Below are 25653 nucleotides of genomic sequence, written 5' to 3'. Positions count from 1 at the left end.
GATATTGTTAATTTTCAAACAATTATTAAATTTTACAGAACTAAAAATAATTTATCAAACAATTTTTGGAAAACATTTTTTCAATTTAATTGAATTTTCAAAGATTTAAAATTGAGATTTTTGAAATTAATTGAAACTTTAAGTGTTTTGTAATTAAAATTTTAGATAATTTCACTAAAAATTTATTAGAAAATGCGAACAAAATACAATAATTTGAAAATCATTTTTAATTGAAAAATTGGTTTCAGATAGTTGAATTTTCAAAGAAAATTATTAAAATAGTTAAAAATAATTGAATTTCCTTAGAGTTATAATTGAAATTATTAAATTTCAAAAAAAAAAAATTTCGATGGAAAATTTTAGAAATAATTAACTTTTAGATGCTATTAAATTCAAATTATTGAAAATTCAAATAATTTTGAATTTAAATTTTTGAGAATAATTAAATTTTATTTGATTTTAAATTTGGAAAATAATTGAATTTTAATTCATTTTGAATTGAAAATTTTGGGAAATAATTGAATTTTATTTCATTTTAAATTGAAAACTTGGTAAATAATTAAATTTTAAATTGAAAATTTTGGATAATTATTGGATTTTTAATTGATTTTGAATTAAAATGTCGGGTAATAATTGAATTTTAGTTGATTTTGAATTGAAAATTTGGAAAATAATTGATTTTTAATTGCAAATTTTGAAAATAATTGAATTTTAGTTGATTTTAAATTGAAAATTTTGGTAAATAAATGAATTTTAATTGAAATTTTGGATAATAATTTAATTGAAGTTCATTTTTGATTGAAAATTTGGATAATTAATTTTAAATAGAAATTTTAGAAAATAATTGAATTTTTTTTTAATTTTAAATTGAAAACTTGGTAAATAATTAAATTTTAAATTGAAAATTTTGGATAATTATTGAATTTTAATTGATTTTGAATTAAAATTTCGGGTAATAATTAAATTTTAGTTTATTTTGAATTGAAATTTTTAAAAAATAATTCAATTTTATTGTGATATTTTTTTTTAAATTATAAACAATTGTTAAATTTCATAAAAATTTTAATTGGAAAATAATTTTGATATAATTGAATTTGTGATGTATTTCATTAAAATTATTAAAAATAATTAATTTAATGAAGAATCATTTTAGTTCAAAATTTGTTAAAAAATTGAATTGAAGAAGATCTGAAGAAGATCTACATTTTATACTAAAAAAAATGTATTTTATTTACATTTTTTTTCAAATGTAAAAAAAATGTCGCATTTTATTAAAAGAAGTCGATAAAAGTCGTATTTTTGAAAAAAGTCGAAAAAAGTCGTATAATCCGAGTCCTGTATAATTTTCATTTTTATCATTTAATATGTAATAATATTCTAATAAATTAAATTATTATTGATAATATTAATCTTTAATTTCTTTATAACAAACAATTAAATACTCAATTTGATGCGCTTGCGCGCGTTTAATTTTGCTAGTTTTTAAAATAAAAATTCAATTTTTAAAACAAATTTAATTTTTTAAATATATTATCATTTTTTTTTTTGTAAAATATAAAAATGAGGAAATTGTTTTGAATTCATAAATTAGAATCACATTTTTTTTTTTTTTATAGAATCCATAAATATGTTATTTTATCGAGTATATGGAAACTATCTTCAAAGCAATTTCCTCGATTTCCCACGCTTCGTTTAATAAACTGAGACCGAAGAAAATAGAAAAGGATTTCTCCTTCCATCGAAATAAAGAATCTTCTATTTTTCGAGTCGAGTTTTCTCTATGGAGAGGGAGGGGGGCACAAAACTTAAGAAACGAAGTTGGCCAAATTGTACAAATTGTGAATGTACTTCATTGGCTTGTCGATATCATACATCGATTGATAAAAAAGATATCTAACAAAATTTGTGGATTCGTTTACGTTCAATGCATTAAAAGCAAAAATGCGGATTTTCAATTTTCTCGTAGACAATTGAAAACAATTACATAAAGTTATATTATATATATGGTTAAAGATTTTCTTTTTATACGAATATAACAAAAAAACATAACAAAATTTTTAGCTAAGGAATATTTGTCAGAATTTTTATTTTACACTCATTTTCTTTACGACTTTTTATTTAGGAGAATTTTAATTTTGAATTTTAATTTTGAATTTTAATTTAGAATTTTAATTTAGAATTTTAATTTAGAATTTTAATTTAGAATTTTAATTTAGAATTTTAATTTAGAATTTTAATTTAGAATTTTAATTTAGAATTTTAATTTAACAAAATTCTCATTTAATCGAATTTTATGTGATTTGAATTTTTTAAATGACAAAAATTCCAATTTACCGAATTTTTATTTATACAAATTTTTAATTATTCGAATTTTGAAGAAGTCGAATGTTAATTTGTCCGAAAATACAAATGACCAAATAAACAATGGACAGAAAAAAATTCGGCGCAATTTTCAAAAATTCATCAATCACAATTTTCTTGATAATTTTTAAAAATTGGAAATTTTTTAAAAAATGCGCCAAAATATTTATGTCGATTGTTTGTTCGGACATTTATAATTTCGGCTTTTTTAAAAATTCGTACAAATAAAAATTCAATTGAATGAAAATTATACTAAATAAAAGTTCAAAATTAGAATTTTTTTTTTTTTTAAATAAAAATTTTATTAAATAATTTTCAAATAGAAAAAATATTCTCGCTATTTATTATTTTGTTTTGTAAATAGAAATTGAAACAAAAAAAAAAATTGCATATTTATCATATTCACATATGTGAAAATTTTTTTCAATGATACTCTTTAATACCATATTCCCTAATGTGGCACAAGGAGAGGGGTAAAAAAAAAAGAAGTAGCACCTCTCGGTATTTACATTTAGGTAAGAAAAAATGGCAAAAAATAGGAAGCTGGGCTTTTAGCCTGATTAGTACGCAAAGGGGTAGAATATATCCCTTAGAAAACTGAGAACCAACTATACTTATACTCATATACATATACGATAAACCTTTCAAAATATCCAATTTTTTAATCGGAGAAACACAGAGGGAAATATTTATTTTTAAAAAACCAAGGGAATTTTAACGGAAATTGAATAAAAAATTAAATAATTATTTTTAATTTTTGTTTCAATTTGGCAAAAAAAAATAAATAAAAATTACTCACATTGAATCCGCTTTTTTTTTTGAGCGCAAAGAAGCAAAATTAGTTGAAGAGAAAAAAGTATGAGAGATGAATGTGATTTGTGGTTGGAGAAATTCGTTAATGGTTCAAACACGACGAGATGCTTTCTTGGGGTAAAGAGAGTGAGAAGGGGACACACAGTTATATAAGTGAGAAGGCATTGGTGGGCAATCGTGCGGTAGACAAACGACATCATTAGTGATGTAAATTGCATTTGTTTTTAGTAGGCGGGTTTTCTCTTTGCATCCTCGACCATCGCGCGTCATATATGTATCTCTATCTCTCTCTATCTCTCTCTCTCTTTTTCTCTCTCTGCGGACCTTTTCTCTCCTCTTCTCATTCCCATCTTCGCTTATAACTTTCTCATTCTCCTCTCGCGAGTCACACTGTAAAACGGAAAACATTTCACATCATGCCTTATCTAAACGACGAGCAATTAAAAAGTGCTTGATACAAATTAGTCTACATTACAGCTCATTAGCTTTCATTTTCCCCCTTCAGTATATTATTTGCAACAATTTTTTTTCATGGCAATTAGAAAAGACACTTTTTCCACCCTCAGAAAATAATTCAGGGAATTATGATTTAATTACGATTTGTCTTTTTTTTTTTTTAGCTAAGAAACATTTTTTGTATCGAACTGTATATATATATATTTTTTTTCTTAATAAAATACATATAAAATATTTCGCAGTCATAGAAAGACAAAAATCTCTATGATCAAAAGGCGATGAGTTTTTTTGTACCATTTATCATAGAGAAAAAAGAAAAAATAAATTACAATTTAAATTTACTGAAGGTCCTGCAATCAGTACAATGATGCACAAAATCAAAAAAAAAAAGAAAAAAAAATGAACAACTTACATTCTATTTCAGGGGAAGGGGGGATAGAAAAAAAAATATTATTCTCTATCGGCAAATTCCTGACTAGCCAAATCGTAGAAATGGGAATTTGTATTCTGAAGTAGTATATTTGGTTCCTCAAATTCTAGCACCTCTCCATCACCCATAACCAGGACTCTGGTAATTAAAATTTTATTATTAGTTAACTATTTTTTCTATTTTTAAATTAAAAATTATTCACATACCTATCACAGTGCATTATTGTTCTGATTCTATGTGCAATTGTAATAACAGTTGCGCTTCGAAATGAAGATTTAATTGTCGCTTGAATTGCCTTATCAGTCTCATGATCAACATTAGAAGTTGCCTCGTCAATGCATAATATCTGAAAAATAAATTAAATTCATTTTTCCCCACTAAAATGAAAAAAAATAAAATAAAATAAATCTCACCCTAGCATTATGCAAGACAGCTCTAACTAAACAAAAAAGTTGTCTCTGTCCAGCGCTGAGATTTTTTCCACCTTCATCTAATGTAGCACCCAAACCTCCTAAACGTCCAACTAAAGTAAGAAGTTTACATTTCTCAAGTGCTCGACACAATTGAGAATCTGGATACTGATTAAGAGGATCGATATTTTCTCTTATCGTTCCCGAGAATAAAAATGGATTTTGTGGAATTATCGATAAACGCGATCTGAAAAAAGGAGAAAAATTGTTCATCTTTTTAAATAAATAAAAAAATAAATAACATACCTCAAGGAATTGAGTTTTAAATTTTGAACATTAACATTGTCAATTGAAATCTCGCCTGAACTAATTTCCACCAATCGAAAAAGTGACGATAAAATTGAACTTTTCCCAGCACCGGTTCGACCGACAATTCCAATTTTCTCCGCCGGTCTTGTTGAAAACGATACTCCTTTCAACGAAGGCACCAAATGTTCCCTTAAAACAAAAAAATCAAAAAAAAACATGAAATCATTGTAAAACAAAAAAATTTGGAAAAAAAAAAAAGTAATTCATTTACCGATATTTGAGAACAACATTTCTAAATTCAACAACACCTTGAGTTGGCCAAGCATAAGGTGGATTTTCCCCATTAATTGTTTCCACTGAAATATTATCAAGATATTGATTAATACGTTCAACGGCAATCATTTCGCGTTCAGTTTCAGTGAATGCATTAACAAGTCCTGAGAGTAGTGATGAAACAGAAAGCATATAAGTAACGGCCAATCCAATTAATCCAGGATCAGCAATATCATATTGATGTTGAATAACTGCCATTACACAAACACCTCCCAATAATGCAACGCCAATAAATTGTAATCTCAATGCCAACCATTGTCCAGCTGCAGTTGAGGCAAAAATTGCCTTTTGACTATTTTCCAAAAAATGTTCATTTTCAAATTTAAATCGCGATACAGCCCTAAAGGCGCGTATTGTACTCAATCCTTGTAGTGTCTCATTGAAATGTGCATACAATGGCGAGAGTGTTGAACTTGACAATCTCTTCAATTCCCTTGACGTTAATCTAAAAAATAATTTTTTTTTTCAAAAATTTTGTGCAAAATTTCATTAAAATTAGATATTAAAAATAATTAATTTAGTAATGGAATTTTAGTTAAACAAAAATAAAAATACAAGTGTTTTTTTTTCTACCTGTAATGATTTTGAAGCCAATTATAAATTGGAACCAATGGCGCCAAAACTAAAAATATCCAAGGCAATCCATAAAGTGTAACAATCACAATTCCCATTAAACCAAAAAATTGTGCAAATAAAATATTTGAAATAAAAGGAAGTGAATCATCAACTGTATATGTATCAGACGAAAATCTATTAATAATCCTCCCATGTGGTTGAATATCAAAAAATGTAGACTTTGCCTAAAAAAAATTTCACAAATTCAATAAATAAAATAATTTTCTAGATGTAAAATTCAACTAACCATTACAACAACTTTGAGCAATTGTTTTTGTATATAAATTGCAGCTTTCAATCCACCATAAGCAAACAAAAATGCTCTCACTAATGTAAAAAATGAATTCAATATCGCGAGTGCAGCATAAATTGTTAAATAATATTTAACATTTGTATTTTCTCCATTTGTTAAATATTCGATTAATTTTGTATTACTTGAATTTGTTGAATTTCCATTTGTATCATTATTATGAGTTACCCAAAATGATAACCATAAATCGGTAACATTTCTCGATGATTGCATTAAAAACATTGCTAAAAATATTGCAATAACAAAATAATGTCCAATAGCTTTAAAATAAGATTCATAAACACTAAATTGTAATGTTCCCTTTTCAAGTGTTTCATCTTCAAGTAAAGAATCTCTATCACCATCATTCAATTCATCTAATTCTTTAGGAATTATTTTTCTTTTTTTTCCCGTAATTGAATTTAAATCAATTTCCATTGATTCAGTTGACAATAAAAATTCATCTAAATCGGCAAGTATTTCACTTGGTTTTCCTTGTTTTAAAATTTTTCCCTTTGACACCTCAACAACAGTATCAGCATGTATCAAATATTGTGTCTGATGCGTGCACATTATTCTCGTTTTATTTTTTAATAATCCAAGAATGACATTATTAAAAATATGTTTAGCCACACGCATATCCAATGTCGCTAAAATATCATCCAATAAATAAATATCTTTATCGGCATAAATTGCACGTGCAAGAGTTATTCGTGTTTTTTGTCCACCACTTAATGTCATTCCCGCTTCACCAACACCGCTTAAATCCTTCTTTGGAAATGTATTTAAATCATCAGTCAATGCACAAGCTCTTATTATCGATCTGAAAATTACAAATTTTTAAAAATAATAATAATAATAAAAAATTAATTTTTTTTTTTACATACTTGTATTTGTTGTGATCATATGGTTTTCCAAATAAAATATTTTCACGAATTGTTCCACGTTGAATCCAAGGAATTTGTTTAACGAATCCAAAACCTTTTTCTAAATTATTTACAGCCACTATTCCCTCTTCTTTTGTAATTTCACCTAAAATTCCATCCAATAGAAGAGATTTTCCACAACCAACACGTCCCATTATACCTATTAATTGGCCCTATGAACAAAAAAAAAAAAAAAATTTATTAATAAATAAATAAATTTTTTCTTTACAATTTTATTTACCTTTTCAGCAATGAATTCTAAATTAGATAAACTGAAAATTTGCTTTTTCTCATCTTCAAATCTAACGAGTCTTTCAGTTTCTTCGCCACGCGATGTTGATGGGGAATTTTCATTTTTTAAATCACTTCGTGTACTGAATGTTGTATTTTTCACCATAACATCAACTCCAATTGGTGGATCCGAATAAAAACTCGCAATATCTGCCTCAGGTAACTATTAATTATAAATTTATTAAAATAATTAATTATAAATAAATAATTATTATAAAATTATTATTAACTAGCAATATTAAACGCGCGCCAAATTGAGTATTTCATTATTTGTTATAGAGAAATTAAAAATTAATATTATCAATAATTATTTAAATTTATTAGAATATTATTCCATATTAAATGTAAAAAATAAAAATTATATGTTTATAGGCCTCAGATTATTAATTATCAAATTATTAAATTTTAAATTCAAAGTCTTTTAAAATTCAATTATTTTCCAAATTTTCAATTTAAAATCAAATAAAATTCAATTATTACCCAAAATTTCCATTCAAAATCAACTAAAATTCACTTATTTTCCAAATTTTCAATTTAAATTCAAATAAAATAAAATTATTTTCTAAAATTTCATTTCAAAATTAATTATCAAAAATCAACTAAAATTGAATTATTATTTAAAATTGTAATTGAAATTTAATTATTTTCCAAAATTTCAATTCAAAATCCAAGACAATTCAATTATTTTCCAAATTTTCAATTTAAAATCACATAAAATTCAATTATTATCCGAAATTTTAATTTAAAATCAACTAAAATTCAAATATTTTCCAAATTTATCTATTGAAAATTAACAAAAATTCAATTCCAAAATCAACTAAAATTCACTTATTTTCCAAATTTTCAATTTAAATTCAAATAAAATAAAATTATTTTCTAAAATTTCATTTCAAAATTAATTATCAAAAATCAACTAAAATTGAATTATTATTTAAAATTGTAATTGAAATTTAATTATTTTCCAAAATTTCAATTCAAAATCCAAGACAATTCAATTATTTTCCAAATTTTTAATTCAAAATCTTTTAAAATTCAATTATTTTCCAAATTTTCAATTTAAAATCACATAAAATTCAATTATTATCCGAAATTTTAATTTAAAATTAACTAAAATTCAAATATTTTCCATATTTATCTATTAAAAATTAACAAAAATTCAATTATATTCCAAAATTTCAATTCCAAAATCAACTAAAATTCAATTATTTCCCAAAATTTTAATTCAAAATCAAAGAAAATTCAATTACTTTCCAAATTTTTAATTCAAAATCTTTTAAAATTAAATTATTTTCGTAGTTTTCAATTTAAAATAAAATAAAATTCTTCAATTATTTTCTAAAATTTCTATTCAAAATTAATTATCCAAATTTTCAATAAAAAATGAACTTAAATTAAATTATTATTGAAAATTTCAATTAAAATTCAATTATTTCCCAAAATTTCAATTCAAAATCAAAGAAAATTCAATTATTTTCAAAATTTTCAATTCAAAATCAACTAAAATTCAATTATTTTCTAAATTTAAAATCAAATAAAATTTAATTATTTTCTAAAATTTCAATTTAAAATTAATTATTAAAATTTTCAATAAAAAATCAACTAAAAATGAATTATTATCCAAAATTTTAATTGAAATTTAATTATTTTCCAAAATTTCAAATCAAAATTAAAGAAAATTTAATTATTCTAAAAAATTTGAATTCAATATTAATTGAATTTTCAATAATTTGAATTTAAAAGCATTTAAAATTTAATTATTTCTAAAATTTTCCATCGAAAATTTTTTGAAATTTAATAATTTCAATTATAACTCTAAGGGAATTTAATTATTTTTAAATATTTTCATAATATTCTTTGAAAATTCAACTATCTGAAACGATTTTTCAATTAAAAATGATTATCAAATTATTGTATTTTGTCTGTAATTTCTAATAAATTTTTTAGTGAAATCATATAAAATTTTAATTAAAATCACTTGAAGTTCAATTAATTTCTAAAATCTCAATTTTAAATCTTTTGAAAATTCAATTAAATTTAAAAAATGTTTTCCAAAATTTTTTTTGATAAATTATTTTTAGTTCTGTAAAATTTTATTATTGTTTGAAAATTAACAATATCTTTTGAAATTTAATTATTTCTAAAATTTTCAAGTTTAATTTGACACAAATTTGACACGTCATAAGATTACTATTCAAAAAACACGTGAAATCATAAAAGACCAATTTCAAGTTAGGACAGAAGGACAGACCAAGCATTTTATTATTATATAATTTTGAAAATATAATTTTTTTGATTCAATAAAAATAAATTTGCAAATATTTAAAATACATTGCAACATAAAGATAAAAATTAAGGTCAAGGTTATCATGATTGAAATCTGATTTTAATCAAAAGCATTCTTTATGTGATAAATATAATCGTGAAATATAACAATTAATTATAATAATTATAAAAAATAGAAACATTTTAAATTAGAAATAGAAATTAGAAATTAAAATTACTCACATCAAGTAGTCGTTGAATTCTCTTAATGGAAACCCATGATTCCGTGAGTCCAATGAAAACCCATGGATACATATTTAATGGAGTAATTAACATATTCATTAATGCCATTGTGGTAAAAACTGTTTTTGCATCCAATTCATTGCCAAGTAAAACATAAGTTATAAAAGTAAATACAGAAATAAAAACTTGAGTTGCCGCCCAAAAATAAACACACAATGCATCTAAATATTTTCTTCCCGATAAATATTTTACCTCCTTCTCTCGTAATTCTAATAAAATAAATACAAATTAAAATTTTAAATATAATTTTTACATCTCAAATTGTTTTTTCATTAAATTTTTTTTTTAAAAAAACTTACTCATTATGTTTCGCATAAAATGATCTTCCCAAACATTTAATTTTATTGTCGTAATACCTCTAAGTGTTTCGGCAATAATTCTTACTCGTTGATCCTTAAATGACATCATTTTTGTACTCAAACGACCCATTTTATTTGCAATATATTTATTTATTGGAATCATGACAATTGAAACTGCAACACCTACTAAGAATGAAATTCCAATTTGATTGTGAAGAAAATAAAAAATTACTGACAACTGAAACAAAAATGAAATTGCAATTTAATTTTTTAACTAAAGCATTTTTTTTTGTTTTTTCTAGAAAAAAAAATTATACCTGTATTGGAACACTCCATAATGCATGAAAAGAAGGACAAAAATTCATTATCCTATCGCTGTCTAAACTCATAAAATTAACAATTTCACCAGAGGAAAAATTCTCATTTAAAACAGAAGCCGATGTATGTAATGTTTTTCGATAAACAAGAGTAATTATTGCACTTCGCATTTTTAATGTTATAATCGATAGCCAAAAATTGAAATGTACATTGCAAAAAGTTCCTGAAAAAAACAGAATTTTCAAAGAATTTTAAAAGAATTTTAAAAGAATTTTAAAATATAATTTTTCAATAGAAAATTTCAAAATAGAAATAATTTTACTCACCTATTAAAGTAATAAGAAACATAAGCGAAGCATAAAAATATCCATGTTGTATTGGTTCATTTTTATTTTCAATAAAACCAAGAAGTTTATTTAAAATAATTGGACCGGCAAATCCCGCGCAATCAGCGATTAATTTCAATAAACCAATGGCATAAAATTGAAAACCAAAATTAGAATGTAAAATACGAAGTAGAGAAATTTTACTCGTTTTGATAAATTCAACATTTGTTTCACTTTGTGAATTTCCCTGTTTATTCAACGGCTGCAAAAAAAAAAACAATGACAAATATTTCATTAATTTCCTATTTAATAAAAATATAAAAAGAATTTATATTTAATAAAAAAATTACTTACAATTTCTTTTAATCGTTTATCAATATCGTTGCTGATTGTCGTTGATGAAATGCTATCCGGCAAATCATAAAGATCATCCGATTGATTTAAAAGTCCTTTCACACCTTTTGACATTAATGGTGTAACCCAATGAAAAAGAAGTTTTGAAGTAAATGGAACACTTTCCATTGCAACTCCAAGATAACTTGGATCATTTTCCTCAACAAAACGAATATATGACGAACCTGGACTATTAATTAATGAAGTACGTTCTCCTGTCTAGGGTAAAAAAAAGAAATTTAATTATCTGGAGAGTTAAAAAAAAAAAATTTATTTTTAAAATTGTTTGCAAAAAAAAAGAAACACTTACATCGGCAAATCTTGATGTTCTTCTTCGTGAATTTTCTCGACGATCAGGAATCAATGTGAAAATATAAAGAATCAATAGAACAACATTTGTTATACTAAATCCTAATGAAAGATTTGGTAAAACATCATCTTGTGGTATTTGATCAATATGATTCTTTAAAAATAATGCCGATATTCCAAGTAATAATATAATTAAAACACGCATAAATATTGGACCACGTGGATTTGTCATAATACTTTTTCTCAAACTTAAAGTAAAACAAAAATGTACAATCCATGCCAATCCTTCTGTACCAGCAACTAAATAATCAACTGGTTTTGCCGATGTTGCTTTATCATCTAATTTTAATAAATTTTCATCATAAATTTTATTTTCATTTTTTTTTAACACATTTCCATGTTTTTCCGATAATAAAAATAAATTTATTACACTTTGAGTATCATTTAATTGTCCTTCTATTTTTTTCATCCAATTTGAAAATATTGGAATTGGTGTTGTTGTAGTCGTTGTTGTAATTTGAAATAAATTATTTCCTGTTTTCAAATCGAGATTCACCGATAGTGTTGTATTTGAAAGAATAATATAGGCTTTTATTATTGGAAGAATACCCAAACAAAAAATTAAAAGAAGACGAAAATTTATTGATTTCGTTGAAAAATATTCACGTGAAATTGAATAACTTTGACGACCGCAATAATAAGCTGATGTTATTGCAATTAACACCAAAACTGGAATCTTTGAAAAGAAAATTTATTTTTTTAATAAAAGATAAAACAAATAAAATAAAAATTATTATTATTATTATTATTATTATTATTATTATTATTATTAAGAAAAACTACCTGTAAATATAATTGTTGAAAGCATAATCCAATATTATGAGTTTCAGGATTTAATGGCCTTATACTTCCTTGATAACCACATAATTCAGTCCAATTCCATTTCCAGGAACCTCCACTATCCTGGACTAATTCCAAGTTTTCCATAATATTCAGTTTTTTTTACACCATATCAAAATATCTTTTTTTTTTTGCGCGAATTAACAATTCTGTAAAATAATAATTTTTCTTAATGTTTTTTTTTCTTTCCTTTTTTTTTAATAATTGAACGTTTTTTCTTAACAATGACAATCACTTTTTAGAATTTTTTTTTTATTATTGTGCAACAAAAAACCGATATGTTAAAAAACAAAACTTACATATTTTGAGGATAAAATTAATTTATCTGAATCACGACATGACGCATGTCACTGACACAGAATATTGTTAAAAATGCAATCATTAATCATAAAAAGGAAAAAAAAAAATAACAGATAAGGAAATTCGCAATTTTGACAAGTGAACATAACCTCAATTATTTGAAAATGGAAAAACTAATTTAATTTTTTTATCTTACCTATTTATTATATTTTTGTAGATAAATATAACTTATATATCTAGAAATTGAAAAGAACTTTTTGTTTTTGTCTTCTCATTTGATAAATATAGAATATTTGCTAACTATTTTATAAGTATACAAGTTTACAATTTTCAGGAAGACGTGCAAGTGCAAAGGCGTAGATAATTAATTTTGAGGTTAACACATTCTACGCCAATGAAGCTGTTTACTTTTGACAGCTTTTGAAATTATGTATATTTATTTTCCTTAAAAATTTACATATTAAATAAATAAAAATAGTAATTGGAGTATTTTTTTTAGCATTAATAATAGTTACAGTATTTATATCAAAAAAGCCGAAGAAATATAAGAAAATTGCAATTAAATTGTAATAAAAGTATTTTTATAGGTTATGTTTCTAAATTTATTTTTCGTGAGCTAAAATAATAATTCAGGTATCTATTTTAATTTTAAATATATTCAAATAAATTAAATTATAATAATTAATCAATTATTTTTCAGTAATATGGACGAAATAAAAGAATGTAAAGATGAAAAAATTGGTAATAATGAAAATGTTATGTCGGAAAATATTTCATTGGAAAATTCTCTAAAAACAGAAATGCTGGAACATTTAGTGAAATCAAAGGCATTTTTTAAATCAGAACAAAAAAATGATCCAGAATTATCATTTGATGAGAAACGTATTGTTGCTTTAAATCTTTTAGAAAAAAATCCATCACAATTTCTCGCGAGATTTGGTTATTATTTAAAAAAAGAACATTTGGAATTATTTACAAAAATAAATGACAATTATGAAATTTCCTTTTATATTAAACAATTGTTGAGAAATTTTCAATTAACATCAAAAGGTAAAACAAAATTGGAAATTGATGTGAAAAATCGTCGATATGAAGCATTAAAATTACTTGTTGAAAAAGGTGATTATTTCAGTGAAATTGAAATGATGAAAAGAAATCCACTACTTTATGATCATCTTGTGGGAAGATATTTAACTGATGATGAAAAAAAAATACGCGACAATATTGATACACAAAATATTACATTTGTCAATTTATTAATGGAAAATATTGATCGTGATATTGTGAGAAATTTTAAACGTGATCAACAAAATGCTGAGAATGAAATTGAAGAGGAATATGATACCGATGAGAATAGTGATGATGATGAAAAAATTACATCAACCAGAATGAAAAAAGAAGATGAAAAAAAATGGGGCGAAATGTCACATCCAAAGGATATTTATGAAGCCGAAGAAAATGAAAGACAAAAAGATTTATTTTGGTATCATATCTCAAGAAATGAGCAACAAATATTGCGACAAGAATTTATTACAAATATGTATCAAAGTTTTTTAGATGGTCATGATATTGATTTTGATTATAGGTATATTTTGGAAAGTTAAAAGAAAAAAAATTCGATTTTAAATTTCAATTTTCCTAATGTCAAAATTATTATTATTTTTTTTTTTTTCAGTACTGTTGATGAAAATGAAGCCTATGATAATATTGAATTAAGAGGACAAGACGAAGAGGAAAAGTATTTTGATTCAGAATCACCAGAAATAATTGTTAATGAAAAACAAATGGATGAAGATGAATCTGAGGATGAATTAGACGCTTATATGAAGACTTTAAAGGTTAATTAATTAATTAATAGAAAAAAAAAGAAAATCTTGACAAGAAATTATTTTTCACAAATGTTTATTTATTTAATAGGAAAGTTCAACAAATCAAGTTGATGTGGAAACTGATTTGAAAATAAAAACTTAAATTTACTTGTAAATTTATTAAAATAAAAATTAATATTTTTTAACGATGTGAATTTTATTTTTCCTATAATTAGTTATTTAAAGTAAAATATTTATTAAACCAATTTTTTTGTCATAGTCAATCCTTTGAATTATTTATAATTTGAATAAGCGCGGGTGATAACAGCCAATTATAGCAATTTTCTTGACGCTTGCGCATTGTCAATAGATTAAGTGTGTGCTGCATTTTGCTCTGACAGTCTGACATTAAAACGAAAGTGATTTTTTAAAGTATATTTCTTAGTTTTAAAAAATGGTAAGTGATATTCCAAGTGATTTCTACATCTCTAAGAAAAAATAGGATCAACTAATATATAAATAAACTATCATAAAATTGTAAATGCAAATCAAAATTCTCGTCAAACAAGTTCGACCACTACGGATTCTTATATATCTATTAAAAATAAATATGGCTATATCTGTCAATCAAATTTAATTGTGTTAAATTAAATAAGTGTTTTTTTTTAATCATCTAAACAATATTAGTAATTTGCTGGTTGCTGATCAAGGAAAATTAATACAGTGGGTGGTTTCCTAACCTCAAAATTAGTGTTTTTTTTTTTCTGCATGAATAATATTTCTTGACAGCTTGTAAATATGTTTTCTTTTCTCATGCATGTTGTAGAAAAAAAAAAAAAGGATTTGTGAGCTAATCTAATTTTATAATTCAGTAAATATTGCAATGATTTTTAAGTAGATGAAAAATAAAATGTTAATGGATTAGAAGATTACTTTGAAAAAAAAAAATAATTTTGTAGTTTTTGTGTTTTTAAGTAGTTGGATTTGAATATGTATATGCATGATTGCTACCTGGCATTTTTTGTTAGGTATCTTTGTTTTTCTCACAGCCTTCGACACCTGCAATGACAGGACTCGAGGAGCAAGAGAAATTGTTGGAGGATGCAAGCAGTGTTGTTAAAGTACAAGCATTTGAAATGAAACACAATTTGGATAAATCAAAATTGATGGATGCTTTGAAACATGCATCAACAATGTTGGGAGAACTTCGCACCTCATTATTGAGTCCAAAGAGCTACTATGAACTTTGTATCCTTTTCATTATTTAACAATTATCCTTTTTTTTTTTTTTTCTCTTAAAAAGACATGCAAATGAAAATGTATCGAAATATCTCGATGGTCGAAAAAATGTTTCCCGAACATCTAAATCAATATTCATTTTATGAAAATCACCTTAAATTATTGTTACACATATATATTTTGCATAACTTAATTAATTGCAATAAATATACACTTGCAATGTATTTATTTGTTGTAAATATTTGCAGCTGTCATGAATCAAAAACGAATATAACTTACATTTAGTTGAAATCATCTGATTGGCCAAAGACAAAATAGCGCGCGATTTTTTAAAAATAATTAAATTTATTAAATTATAATAAAATAATTTTAAAAAATTTAATTATTATGAAAATAATATTATCTTGAATAAAAAAGTTTTTTTAATTTTAAAAAATAATTATTCAACAATTATTATTATTATTTTCAAACAAATTTTACAAATATTATTATTAGATATTATTATAATATTATTATAATATAATAATAATAATAATATTAATAATAATATTATTATTATAATATTATAATATAAATAATATAATAATATTATTATTATTAGATTATTATTTTTATGTTTGAAACTTTCTCTATAATTACATGCCTTTTTGCATTTTTTTTTTTTTTAACAATATTATTAAATATTTAATAAAATAATTGTAATAAATTATGAAACATAAATTGAAAATTAAATTGAATGGACAAAGAATAGAAGCAACAGAGACGGTCAAAGGCCGTCGGAGGCGCTAGAATATTTAAAAAAAAAAATTGTTTTTTTAAATGCTTTTTTTGCAAAAAAAAAAAATGTTATTTTTCTTACACAAAAACGAAAATTAGATATGGCAATTACAGATGAGCTTCGACATTTGGAATTATTTTTACTCGATGAATTTCAAAAGGGAAGAAAAGTTACCGATTTATATGAATTGGTACAATATGCAGGAAATATTGTTCCCCGGCTGTAAATATTTTTTTATTAATTTTTTTTTGCTATTGATTTTTTATTTTTGTTGAAATTTATTTGAATAATTGTTTGTTTTTTTTTTTTAGTTATCTATTGATCACAGTTGGATTGGTTTATATTAAAACAAATCCATGCCTTAAAAGAGATCTTTTACGTGATCTTGTTGAAATGTGTCGAGGTGTTCAACATCCATTGAGAGGACTTTTTTTGAGAAATTATTTACTTCAATGTACAAGAAATATTTTACCAGATTCACCTGAGGGTGATGACGAAGAAGGAACTGTATGAAATTTTTTTTTAATTAATCCGCTTCTTTAAAAAAAAAATAGTATTTATTATTAATTTTTGTTTAAGGTACGTGACAGTATTGATTTTGTATTGATGAATTTTGCCGAAATGAATAAATTATGGGTGAGAATGCAACATCAGGGACATAGTCGCGATCGAGAGAGACGAGAACGTGAAAGAGAAGAATTGAGAATTTTAGTTGGAACAAATCTCGTTCGTTTGAGTCAATTAGAATCGGTTACTTTGGATATTTACAAAAGGGTGAGAAAAAAACAAAAAAAAAAAATTATTTCTAAACATATCGATTGGTTATTTGTAAATTTCTTTTTTCAGTTGGTTCTACCTGGAATTTTGGAACAAGTAGTCAGTTGTCGTGATGCAATTGCTCAAGAATATCTTATGGAGTGCATAATTCAGGTAATTTTTTTTTCAAAAATAAATTTAGAAAATCGAAATTAATTTTTCAATTTTTTATAGGTCTTTCCCGATGAATTTCATTTGCAAACTTTAAATGCTTTTCTAAAATCATGCGCCGAGCTACAAAATGGTGTAAATGTGAAAAATATTATTATTTCATTAATTGATCGTCTCGCGGCGTTTAGTCAACGATCGGAAGGAGTTGGAGGACCGGGTAGTCCAAGTCAATTAACAGGAATTCCACAAGATGTTAAACTTTTTGATGTGTTCAGCGATCAGGTTGCTTCCATTATTCAGGTATTTCTATTTTATTAATTTTTTTTTGTTGATAAAATTAAAAACTGTTCAATGATGATTGATACTACACTTTTACTTGATAGTTTCATGATAAAAATATCAAAAAAAAAAAATTCCTTTCTCGTCTAGTTTAAGTCTGAGAACAGTTACGAATGTTTTTATTTATTTTTTTGCAATCTTGAGATAAATTTGGGGTCAGAGAACATTACTGATTATTGCCAGTTGTGAAAAAAGTTTCGTGCAGTAAACGTTTTTTTTTTTTCAACAGAATAGACAAGACATGCCACCGGAGGATATTGTTTCATTGCAAGTGGCTTTAATTAATCTTGCACATAAATGTTATCCAGATCGAGTGGATTATGTTGATAAAGTTCTTCACACGACAGTGCAAATTTTTCAAAAATTAAATATTGAAAAGTATGTAGATTTTCTTTTTTTTTTATTCTACTATAAAAATAATTGTTTCTTTAAATAATAGATTAATGTTTATTTAAAGATTGGAATATAATAGCGCAGTTTCGAGGGAATTGGCGAGACTTATGAAAATTCCAGTGGATAATTATAAAAATATTTTAGTTGTATTGAAATTGGAGAATTTTGCGCCACTATTGGATTATTTTGATTATGAGGGGAGAAAAATGTTGGCAATTTATGTAATTAGCAATATTCTTGATAATGAAACATTAATACCAACGCAGGAACAAGTTGATGCTATTTTGTCAATTGCATCGCCATTAGTTCAAGATCAATCGGATCAACCGAATATTGAAGAGGATCCAGAAGATTTTGCTGAGGAACAAGGATTATTAGGTCGATTGATTCATCATTTTAAATCGGAAACTGCCGATCAGCAATATATGATTTTAAGTGCTGCTCGAAAACATTTTAGTGCCGGTGGTAATAAACGAATTAAATTCACACTACCGCCAATTGTTTTTCAAGCTTATCAACTTGCTTTTACTTATAAAAATTTAAGCGATAATGTATGTATTATTTTTATTAATTTTAAATAATTTTTTGTGATTTGTGGCTTTGAATATTTTTTTTTCTTTTTAAAGGATGAAATGTGGCAAAAAAAATGTCAGAAGATTTTTCAATTTTGTCACACGACAATTATGGCATTAATGAAAGCGGAACTCGCCGAATTGCCATTGAGATTATTTTTGCAAGGTGCACTTGCAATTGGTGAAATTCGTTTTGATAATTTTGAAATGGTCGCTTATGAATATATGAGTCAGGCATTTTCAATTTATGAAGATGAAATAAGTGATTCAAAGGCACAATTAGCGGCAATTACATTGATAATTGCAACATTTGAACAAATGAGTTGTTTTGGTGAGGAAAATTCTGAACCAGTGAGAAATCAATGTGCACTTTATGCCAGTAAACTATTAAGAAAACCTGATCAATGCCGTGGAGTTGCTACGTGTTCTCATATTTTCTGGTCGGGAAAATCATTAGCAACCGAGGGAAAAGAGGTAAATTATTATTTATATTAAAATAATTTTTTTAAGAAAACAATTTCGGTTTTTTTTTTAATTTTGAATAAAGAAAGAAATCTTTTAAAGTAATTTTTAGAAAATAATTTCTAAAAAAGAATGTTAAAACTGAATAAGAATTTTTTGTTATTCAATTATTTTGATTGGCAATTTTTATTAAATTTTCAAAAGTGAATAATGAAATAAAAATTGAAAATATAATTTTTCCAAAGTAATTGAATTTTTTGAAAATTATTTTTTCAAAATTGAAAGTGAAAGTAAAATAATAAACTAAGAATATAAGAAATTTAAAAATGAAGGCACGGTAAGCATTTTGGATTTCTCTCAATCGATATTCTATTGTAAATTATAAAATATAAGAGAAAATGAAATTATTGGAAAAATATTTAATCTTTAATTTAATTTTCTGTCTGTAATTTATTATTATTAGATGCAAGATGGAAATAAAGTATTAGATTGTTTGAAAAAAGGAATTCGAATTGCAAGTCAATGTATGGATACATCAGTTCAAGTTCAACTTTACGTGGAACTATTGAATCATTATATTTATTTTTACGAAAAAGGAAATGTTGCCGTAAGTATTTACAAAATATTTGAAAAAAATGAAAATTATTTTCAAAAAAAAATTTCTTTTTCAAATTAAAAATATTTCAATTAATAAATTTTTAGGTGACGATTCAAATTTTGAATCAAGTAATAGCAAAAATACGAGAGGAATTGCCTAATTTAGAAGTTAGCGAAGAAACCGAACAAATTCAAAAGCATTTGGCAAATACTTTAGAACATTTACGAAATCGAATGGAATCACCTGAATCCGAGGGTTTGACATATGAAGGCCTTGTTCTTTAATTTTATTTTATTTTTGTAAAATTATTGTGTAATTTTGTACATATATTTTTTGTATTAAGAACAAAAGAAGAAATTGTTTCTTAAAAAAATACGTAGATTAGAGAAAATAATTTTCGTTTTGACAAGAAAAGATTTTCGCGTTGAAATTAAATTTTTTTTTTTGTTAATGTTTTATGAAAGAAAAAATGTCGATAGTGCAAAAAAAAATGTTTCGACTAATCAAAAATAGAATTTGCTATTGTCATATATTTTTTTTTTTTTTTAAAGGGATGAGTCCATTAATAAGTGTTGCAATATCATAATTTTTGTACCTCTAGTTATTGTTCACTATTTATAAATATATACAAGATTTAAGAAAATTACATTTTATGAAAATGTAATTGATGTAAAAAAAATACAGTGCGAATTTTGGTATAAATATGCGTGATAGAAAGGCACTTTATATATATATATATTGGTTTTAATAAAAATTTTGTTTTAATTAATTTTTATCGTTTTTTTCATTTCTTATAGATTGATAATTTTTCTATTTTATTATTTAGTCAAAAAAAGAAAATTTCATATTTGAATTTTTTTCTTGTTTCGCGGTATATGTGGCGCTGGTGACGTTTCAATTTTTTCAGGTTATGTTCGCAAGCATGTGTTTTGTTGCCGCTTGTATTTTTGTTTATAAATTTAAATGAAACAATGTTATCACGTATTTATGGTATTTGTCAAAGAAATGTGAATTCATGTGTTGTTTCCAGTAAATTCTGTACATATTTTGAAGTAAGTTATTATATTATCAAAATTCTATTTATATTTTATTCAAATTACGTTTTAATTATTGGATTTTTTTATCTTAAAACAATTGACTATTATTCACTTTTGGTATAATTAATTTTTTTAAAACTATTTTTACTTTACCCAGGAACCAACGTATATTAAATTTGATAAAAATGTTGAAAATTCTGAATTTGATAAACCGAAGAAAAAAATACCGATAATTACATGTAAAAGGAGTAAATATAATTATTATCAAGGACAGAATTATCCGAAATTTGCACCATTGCCATTGGCTTCAGATGGATGGCATATAAGAAAATCGAAAGGAGATTATTTTACAATTAATCCTGTAATTATTATGTATTTATATTATATATATATATATATATATATATATATATAGAATATTTTAAAAAATATTTCTAGAAAACTAACCTTAAAAAAATTTGCTTTATTGATTAAAAAGTTAATAAATAATGAAGAAATTGTTAAATAATTATATTTTAAAAGCAACATTTTTGTGCATTAAATCTGAATAATAAAATTTGTGATAATATTAATAATTATCATGTTACTTAAATAGGAGTTTAAATATTTGTTATTTTATTAAAGGGTTAACACTTATCAAAGTGTTTTTTAATTTTAAACTAAATTTTAAGTTAACCCAAATAAATTTATTTTATAACTAAATATTTAATAAATTCCGATTCCGATTTTGTCATTAAAAATAAATAAAAATTAATTTCAGATTAATGAAGATATTCAAGAATCAAATGAAAATAGAGAAACAATTACCTTTAAAGATTTGGGTGTTTCTGATAAATTAGTTGAAAATTTAAGAAAACAATTTGAAATTAAAACGCCAACAACAATACAAAGAGATGGAATTCCAGTGATATTGGAACAACAAAATGTGAAATTATTAGCAGAAACGGGATGTGGAAAAACTTTTGCTTATTTATTACCATTAATTGATCAAATTTTTAATTGGAAAGAAAAAATTGAAAGAAATTTTAATCATCCACTTGCATTAATTATAACACCAAGTAGAGAATTATCAATACAAATTGGAGTAAGAATTTTTTTTTTTATTATATTTTAATTTTATTTTAAAAACATTAAATTTTTAATTTTCAATTTTTTTTATTGCAGAAAGTTGCAATGCTATTGACAAAAGATTTAAATATAAGAACAAAAGTTGTTATTGGCGGTGGTATAAAAAGTAAAATATCAAATCCACCTGCTAGTAATGTTGATATTATAATAGGGACAATTGGAGCTATAAGTAAACATACAACAATAGGAATTTATAAAATGAAATATGTACGACATGTTGTATTAGACGAAGCAGATTCTCTTTTTGATGAAACATTTTATGAAAAAGTTCGATATTTTTTGCAAAAAATCACTGTAAGTAAATTAAATTTTTTTTAATTTGTAAATTATAAAATTAATAATAAAATTATTTTTTTTTTTCTTTCTTTCAGTTTGGACCACTTAAAGAATTTAGTGAGGGCTTTCCAAAATATTCCCAATTGACATTAGTATCGGCGACAATGCCTCAATTTATTGATGATTTTCTCGAAAATATTGTCGACGTGAGTTTTTAATTGAAAAAAAAAAAATATTTTCTTGTTGAATTAGAGTATTTAAAATTATTTTTTTTATGTTTTAGCTCTCATCTTTAGAGGAAATAGCAACTGATAAAGTGCATCGTGTTAATGTATTACAAAAATTTTTACGTCTTGGAGTTCAACAAAAACCAATGACATTATTGAGATTAATAAAAAGTAAGGCAAAAAATAAAATTCCTGTTATTGTTTTTTGTAATAGTGGTAAAACATGTGATTGGGTCTGTCAATTTCTCAATGAATTTGAAGTGAGAAGTATACGTTTAAATGGTGATATGCCACTTTATAAGAGAAAAAATAAATTTAGAGAATTTTATATTGGTGTTTATAATGTACTCTGTACAACTGATGCTGGTGCAAGAGGTTTAGATACTATTATGGTGAAAGATGTTATTAATTTTGATTTTCCACTTCAAACATCCGAATATATTCATAGGTAATTTATTTTATTTCAAAAAAAAAAATATAAAATTTTTAATTTCATTGTGTATATAAAATTTTGTGTGACAAATATTTTCAGATGTGGAAGAACGGCAAGAGTTGGTAGTCCAAAGGACTGTAGAGTTATTAATTTTGTTTCACGAACATTGGAAATTCAATTGACGCAAAAAATTGAAAGAGCCGTTAAATTAAATAAGCCTCTGCCTATGTGTGATTATTTAAAAAAAAATTGGACTCTAAGCAAAGAAGATGAAAGGCAATATCGTTTAGATGAAAAAAGGGATAAACAAAATATTAAAGAAAATTTTCAATATTTCCCTGACAATTCGCCAAAGGATTTAATTGAAAATACATTTGAAATTGATGATAAGGAGGATTTTGTTAAAAATGAAAGACACTAGATACATTGAATTTTTGTAAATAAATTTTTCAGAGATAAGTAAATATAATTTACATTTTTTAACACACACAAGGTTAGTTTTTTTTTCTTTTAATAATATTTCTTTTGGTTTATATATTTTGATTTTTTGAAAATTTAATTAATTTTTACTAAAAAAAAAAGAGAGAAATTTATCCAATTTTTCCCCCCCTTTACATCCGGAGGCACACCCACATCGTCGCTTTTGCCCTCTCAAGTAAATAATAGTACCGCGAACAAACTCGTAACCTTTATTACCCGCTTTTGGTTTTAGCGAAATTAAATGCGACGCAGGCACGATTCTTGTTTCGCGAAATATTTTGCAAAATTTAGAAAATTTTACATTTTTTTAAAAAATCGAATATTATTTACTGTATTTAAATATAAAATTTTTTATTTAATATTAAATGCAATTTGCAAAAAAAAAAAAAATTGCAAAACATTTCGTTGAAATCAATTTTTGCATACGTTTAATTTCTAAGAAAATACAAAAAAAAATTGCCAAAGTCATTGCTTTTCATTCTCTTGGATTATAGAAGAAATATATATATAAGAATTCACATTTATATTAAATTTTCTGTCGAAAGGGAAAAAAAAATAAATGTAAGCAATTTTTTTTATTTTAGCATCAAAAATTGAAAAAAAAAGAATTAAAATAAAGAAACATTATTTTAATAATTAAATCTATTTGAATGGGGTTATTTCGAAAAAAAACAAAAATATTTAAAAATTGAAATTATGTGAATATTGAAATTGAATAAATAGAAAATATATTTCTTGGATTCTCGTATTATATTTATATGTATTGCGATTGAAAGAGTTTACGTCAGAAGAAGTTAGGGGCAGATTTAATCTGTTCTTTGATCTTCCGTGCCACACGCAAAGGTCTTGAAGAGCCCAGCATACCCGCATCTCATGAGAAGCCTAAACATTGAACATCTGCACTCAACTTGTTACAAATACAGTGTGTCGTTACTAAAATATAATTATAAAAAAGTACAAAATCTGATCATCACGCAAGGACGAACAAAACTTGAAATTTAATTTTTCTTTCTATTTTTATAAAAAAAAAAAACAGATTATCTCAAAAATACAAATACAAAAAAAAATTAATTTATAATCGATTTTAGATGAAGAAAATCGATTATACGATAAATTAATTTTTTTTTCCCTACGTTAATCCTAGACTAGGTTTTTGTAAATTTTTTTTTTCAATTATTATTCAATTAAAAGTATTGAATCTCATTTTATAACCAACAAGAAAAATTAAATGCGCACAAGCGCGCCAAATCGAGTATTTAATTGTTTTTTTTAAAAAAAATTAAAGATTAATATTATCAATAATAATTTAATTTATTAGAATATTATTACATATTAAATAATAATAATGAAAATTATATGTTTACAGGCCTCGGATTATACGACTTTTTCAGACTTTTTTCAAAAATACGATTTTTATCGACTTATTTTAATAAAATGCGACATTTTATTTACAGTTGAAAAAAAAGTTAAAAAATACATTTTTCTAGTATAAAATGTAGATCTTCTTCAATTCAATTATTTAACAAATTTTAAACTAAAATGATTCTTCACTAAATTAATTAAATTTAATAATTTTAATGAAATACATCACAAATTTAATTATATCAAAATTATTTTTCAATTAAAATTTTTATGAAATTTAACAATTGTTTATAATTTAAAAAAAAAATATATAACAATAAAATTGAATTATTTTTTAAAAATTTCAATTCAAAATAAACTAAAATTCAATTATTACTCGAAATTTTAATTCAAAATCAATTAAAAATCCAATAATTATCCAAAATTTTCAATTTAAAATTTAATTATTTACCAAGTTTTCAATTTAAAATGAAATAAAATTCAATTATTTTCTAAAATTTCTATTCAAAATTAATTATTCAAATTTTCAATCAAAAATGAACTTCAATTAAATGATTATCCAAAATTTCAAGTAAAATTCAATTATTTCCCAAAATTTTCAATTCAAAATCAATTATTTTCCAAAATTTCAATTCAAAATCAACTAAAATTCAATTATTTTCTAAAATTTCAATTAAAATTCAATTATTTTCCAAAATTTCAATTCAAAATCAACTAAAATTAAATTATTTTCTAAAATTTCAATTAAAATTCAATTATTTTAAAAATTTTCCATTCAAAATCAACTAAAATTCAATTATTTTCCAAAATTTCAATTGAAAATTAACTTAAATTCAATAATTTTCCAAAATTACAATTGAAATTCAATTATTTCCAAAATTTGCAATTTAAAATCAATTAAAATTCAATTATTTTCTAAAATTTCTATTCAAAATTAATTATCCAAATTTT

General features: G+C 23.7%; 4 protein-coding genes across 10 annotated transcripts; 3 read left to right on the top strand and 1 right to left on the bottom strand.

Annotated features, from left to right (window-relative positions):
* Nucleotides 1-3479: 3479 nt before the first annotated feature.
* Nucleotides 3480-12975, bottom strand: LOC127287125 (ATP-binding cassette sub-family C member 10). 3 transcript variants are annotated; one of them, XM_051313888.1, is made up of 18 exons: nucleotides 12840-12975; nucleotides 12287-12492; nucleotides 11445-12179; nucleotides 11096-11353; nucleotides 10742-11003; nucleotides 10415-10638; nucleotides 10098-10335; nucleotides 9739-10007; nucleotides 7184-7396; nucleotides 6904-7115; nucleotides 5975-6839; nucleotides 5686-5912; nucleotides 5051-5557; nucleotides 4777-4968; nucleotides 4474-4717; nucleotides 4267-4406; nucleotides 4043-4198; nucleotides 3480-3564 (listed from the first exon to the last, which is right to left on the bottom strand). In XM_051313888.1, exons 2-17 carry the CDS (start codon nucleotides 12428-12430, stop codon nucleotides 4081-4083), a joined length of 4848 nt encoding a protein of 1615 aa, XP_051169845.1. In that variant the 5' UTR covers nucleotides 12431-12492; nucleotides 12840-12975; the 3' UTR covers nucleotides 3480-3564; nucleotides 4043-4080. The 3 variants fall into 3 exon arrangements, with proteins under 3 accessions (XP_051169845.1, XP_051169843.1, XP_051169844.1); XM_051313886.1 differs by having other exon boundaries at nucleotides 3480-4198; XM_051313887.1 differs by lacking the exon at nucleotides 12840-12975 and adding an exon at nucleotides 12643-12730 and having other exon boundaries at nucleotides 3480-4198.
* A 69-nt stretch (nucleotides 12976-13044) lies between these two features.
* On the top strand, nucleotides 13045-14658 carry LOC127287126 (coiled-coil domain-containing protein 97). 3 transcript variants are annotated; one of them, XM_051313891.1, is made up of 4 exons: nucleotides 13045-13254; nucleotides 13344-14228; nucleotides 14319-14481; nucleotides 14561-14658. In XM_051313891.1, exons 2-4 carry the CDS (start codon nucleotides 13348-13350, stop codon nucleotides 14612-14614), a joined length of 1098 nt encoding a protein of 365 aa, XP_051169848.1. In that variant the 5' UTR covers nucleotides 13045-13254; nucleotides 13344-13347; the 3' UTR covers nucleotides 14615-14658. The 3 variants fall into 3 exon arrangements, with proteins under 3 accessions (XP_051169848.1, XP_051169847.1, XP_051169846.1); XM_051313890.1 differs by having other exon boundaries at nucleotides 13045-13258; XM_051313889.1 differs by having other exon boundaries at nucleotides 13045-13276.
* A 159-nt stretch (nucleotides 14659-14817) lies between these two features.
* On the top strand, nucleotides 14818-20528 carry LOC127287154 (vacuolar protein sorting-associated protein 35). Of its 3 annotated transcripts, XM_051313948.1 has the most exons (13): nucleotides 14890-14908; nucleotides 15139-15174; nucleotides 15501-15699; nucleotides 16567-16690; nucleotides 16780-16975; nucleotides 17048-17242; nucleotides 17315-17398; nucleotides 17459-17695; nucleotides 17964-18112; nucleotides 18192-18678; nucleotides 18754-19173; nucleotides 19625-19768; nucleotides 19864-20528. In XM_051313948.1, the coding sequence occupies exons 3-13, from the start codon at nucleotides 15516-15518 to the stop codon at nucleotides 20041-20043; spliced, it is 2400 nt and encodes a 799-aa protein (XP_051169905.1). In that variant the 5' UTR covers nucleotides 14890-14908; nucleotides 15139-15174; nucleotides 15501-15515; the 3' UTR covers nucleotides 20044-20528. The 3 variants fall into 3 exon arrangements, with proteins under 3 accessions (XP_051169904.1, XP_051169903.1, XP_051169905.1); XM_051313947.1 differs by lacking the exon at nucleotides 15139-15174 and having other exon boundaries at nucleotides 14818-14908; XM_051313946.1 differs by lacking the exon at nucleotides 15139-15174 and having other exon boundaries at nucleotides 14822-14908; nucleotides 15480-15699.
* A 125-nt stretch (nucleotides 20529-20653) lies between these two features.
* LOC127287208 (probable ATP-dependent RNA helicase DDX28) lies at nucleotides 20654-23352 on the top strand. Its single transcript, XM_051314027.1, has 7 exons — nucleotides 20654-20811; nucleotides 20954-21157; nucleotides 21557-21880; nucleotides 21961-22218; nucleotides 22296-22406; nucleotides 22484-22875; nucleotides 22960-23352. Exons 1-7 carry the CDS (start codon nucleotides 20731-20733, stop codon nucleotides 23279-23281), a joined length of 1692 nt encoding a protein of 563 aa, XP_051169984.1. The 5' UTR covers nucleotides 20654-20730; the 3' UTR covers nucleotides 23282-23352.
* The last annotated feature ends 2301 nt before the right edge of the window (nucleotides 23353-25653 follow it).

The sequence above is a fragment of the Leptopilina boulardi genome, unplaced genomic scaffold (assembly GCF_019393585.1).
Source record: "Leptopilina boulardi isolate dan_hultmark-lab unplaced genomic scaffold, ZJU_Lbou_2.1 LbouV2_368, whole genome shotgun sequence".
NCBI classification, from domain to species: Eukaryota; Metazoa; Arthropoda; class Insecta; order Hymenoptera; family Figitidae; genus Leptopilina; species Leptopilina boulardi.
This window is presented reverse-complemented; position numbering and strand designations above follow the sequence as displayed.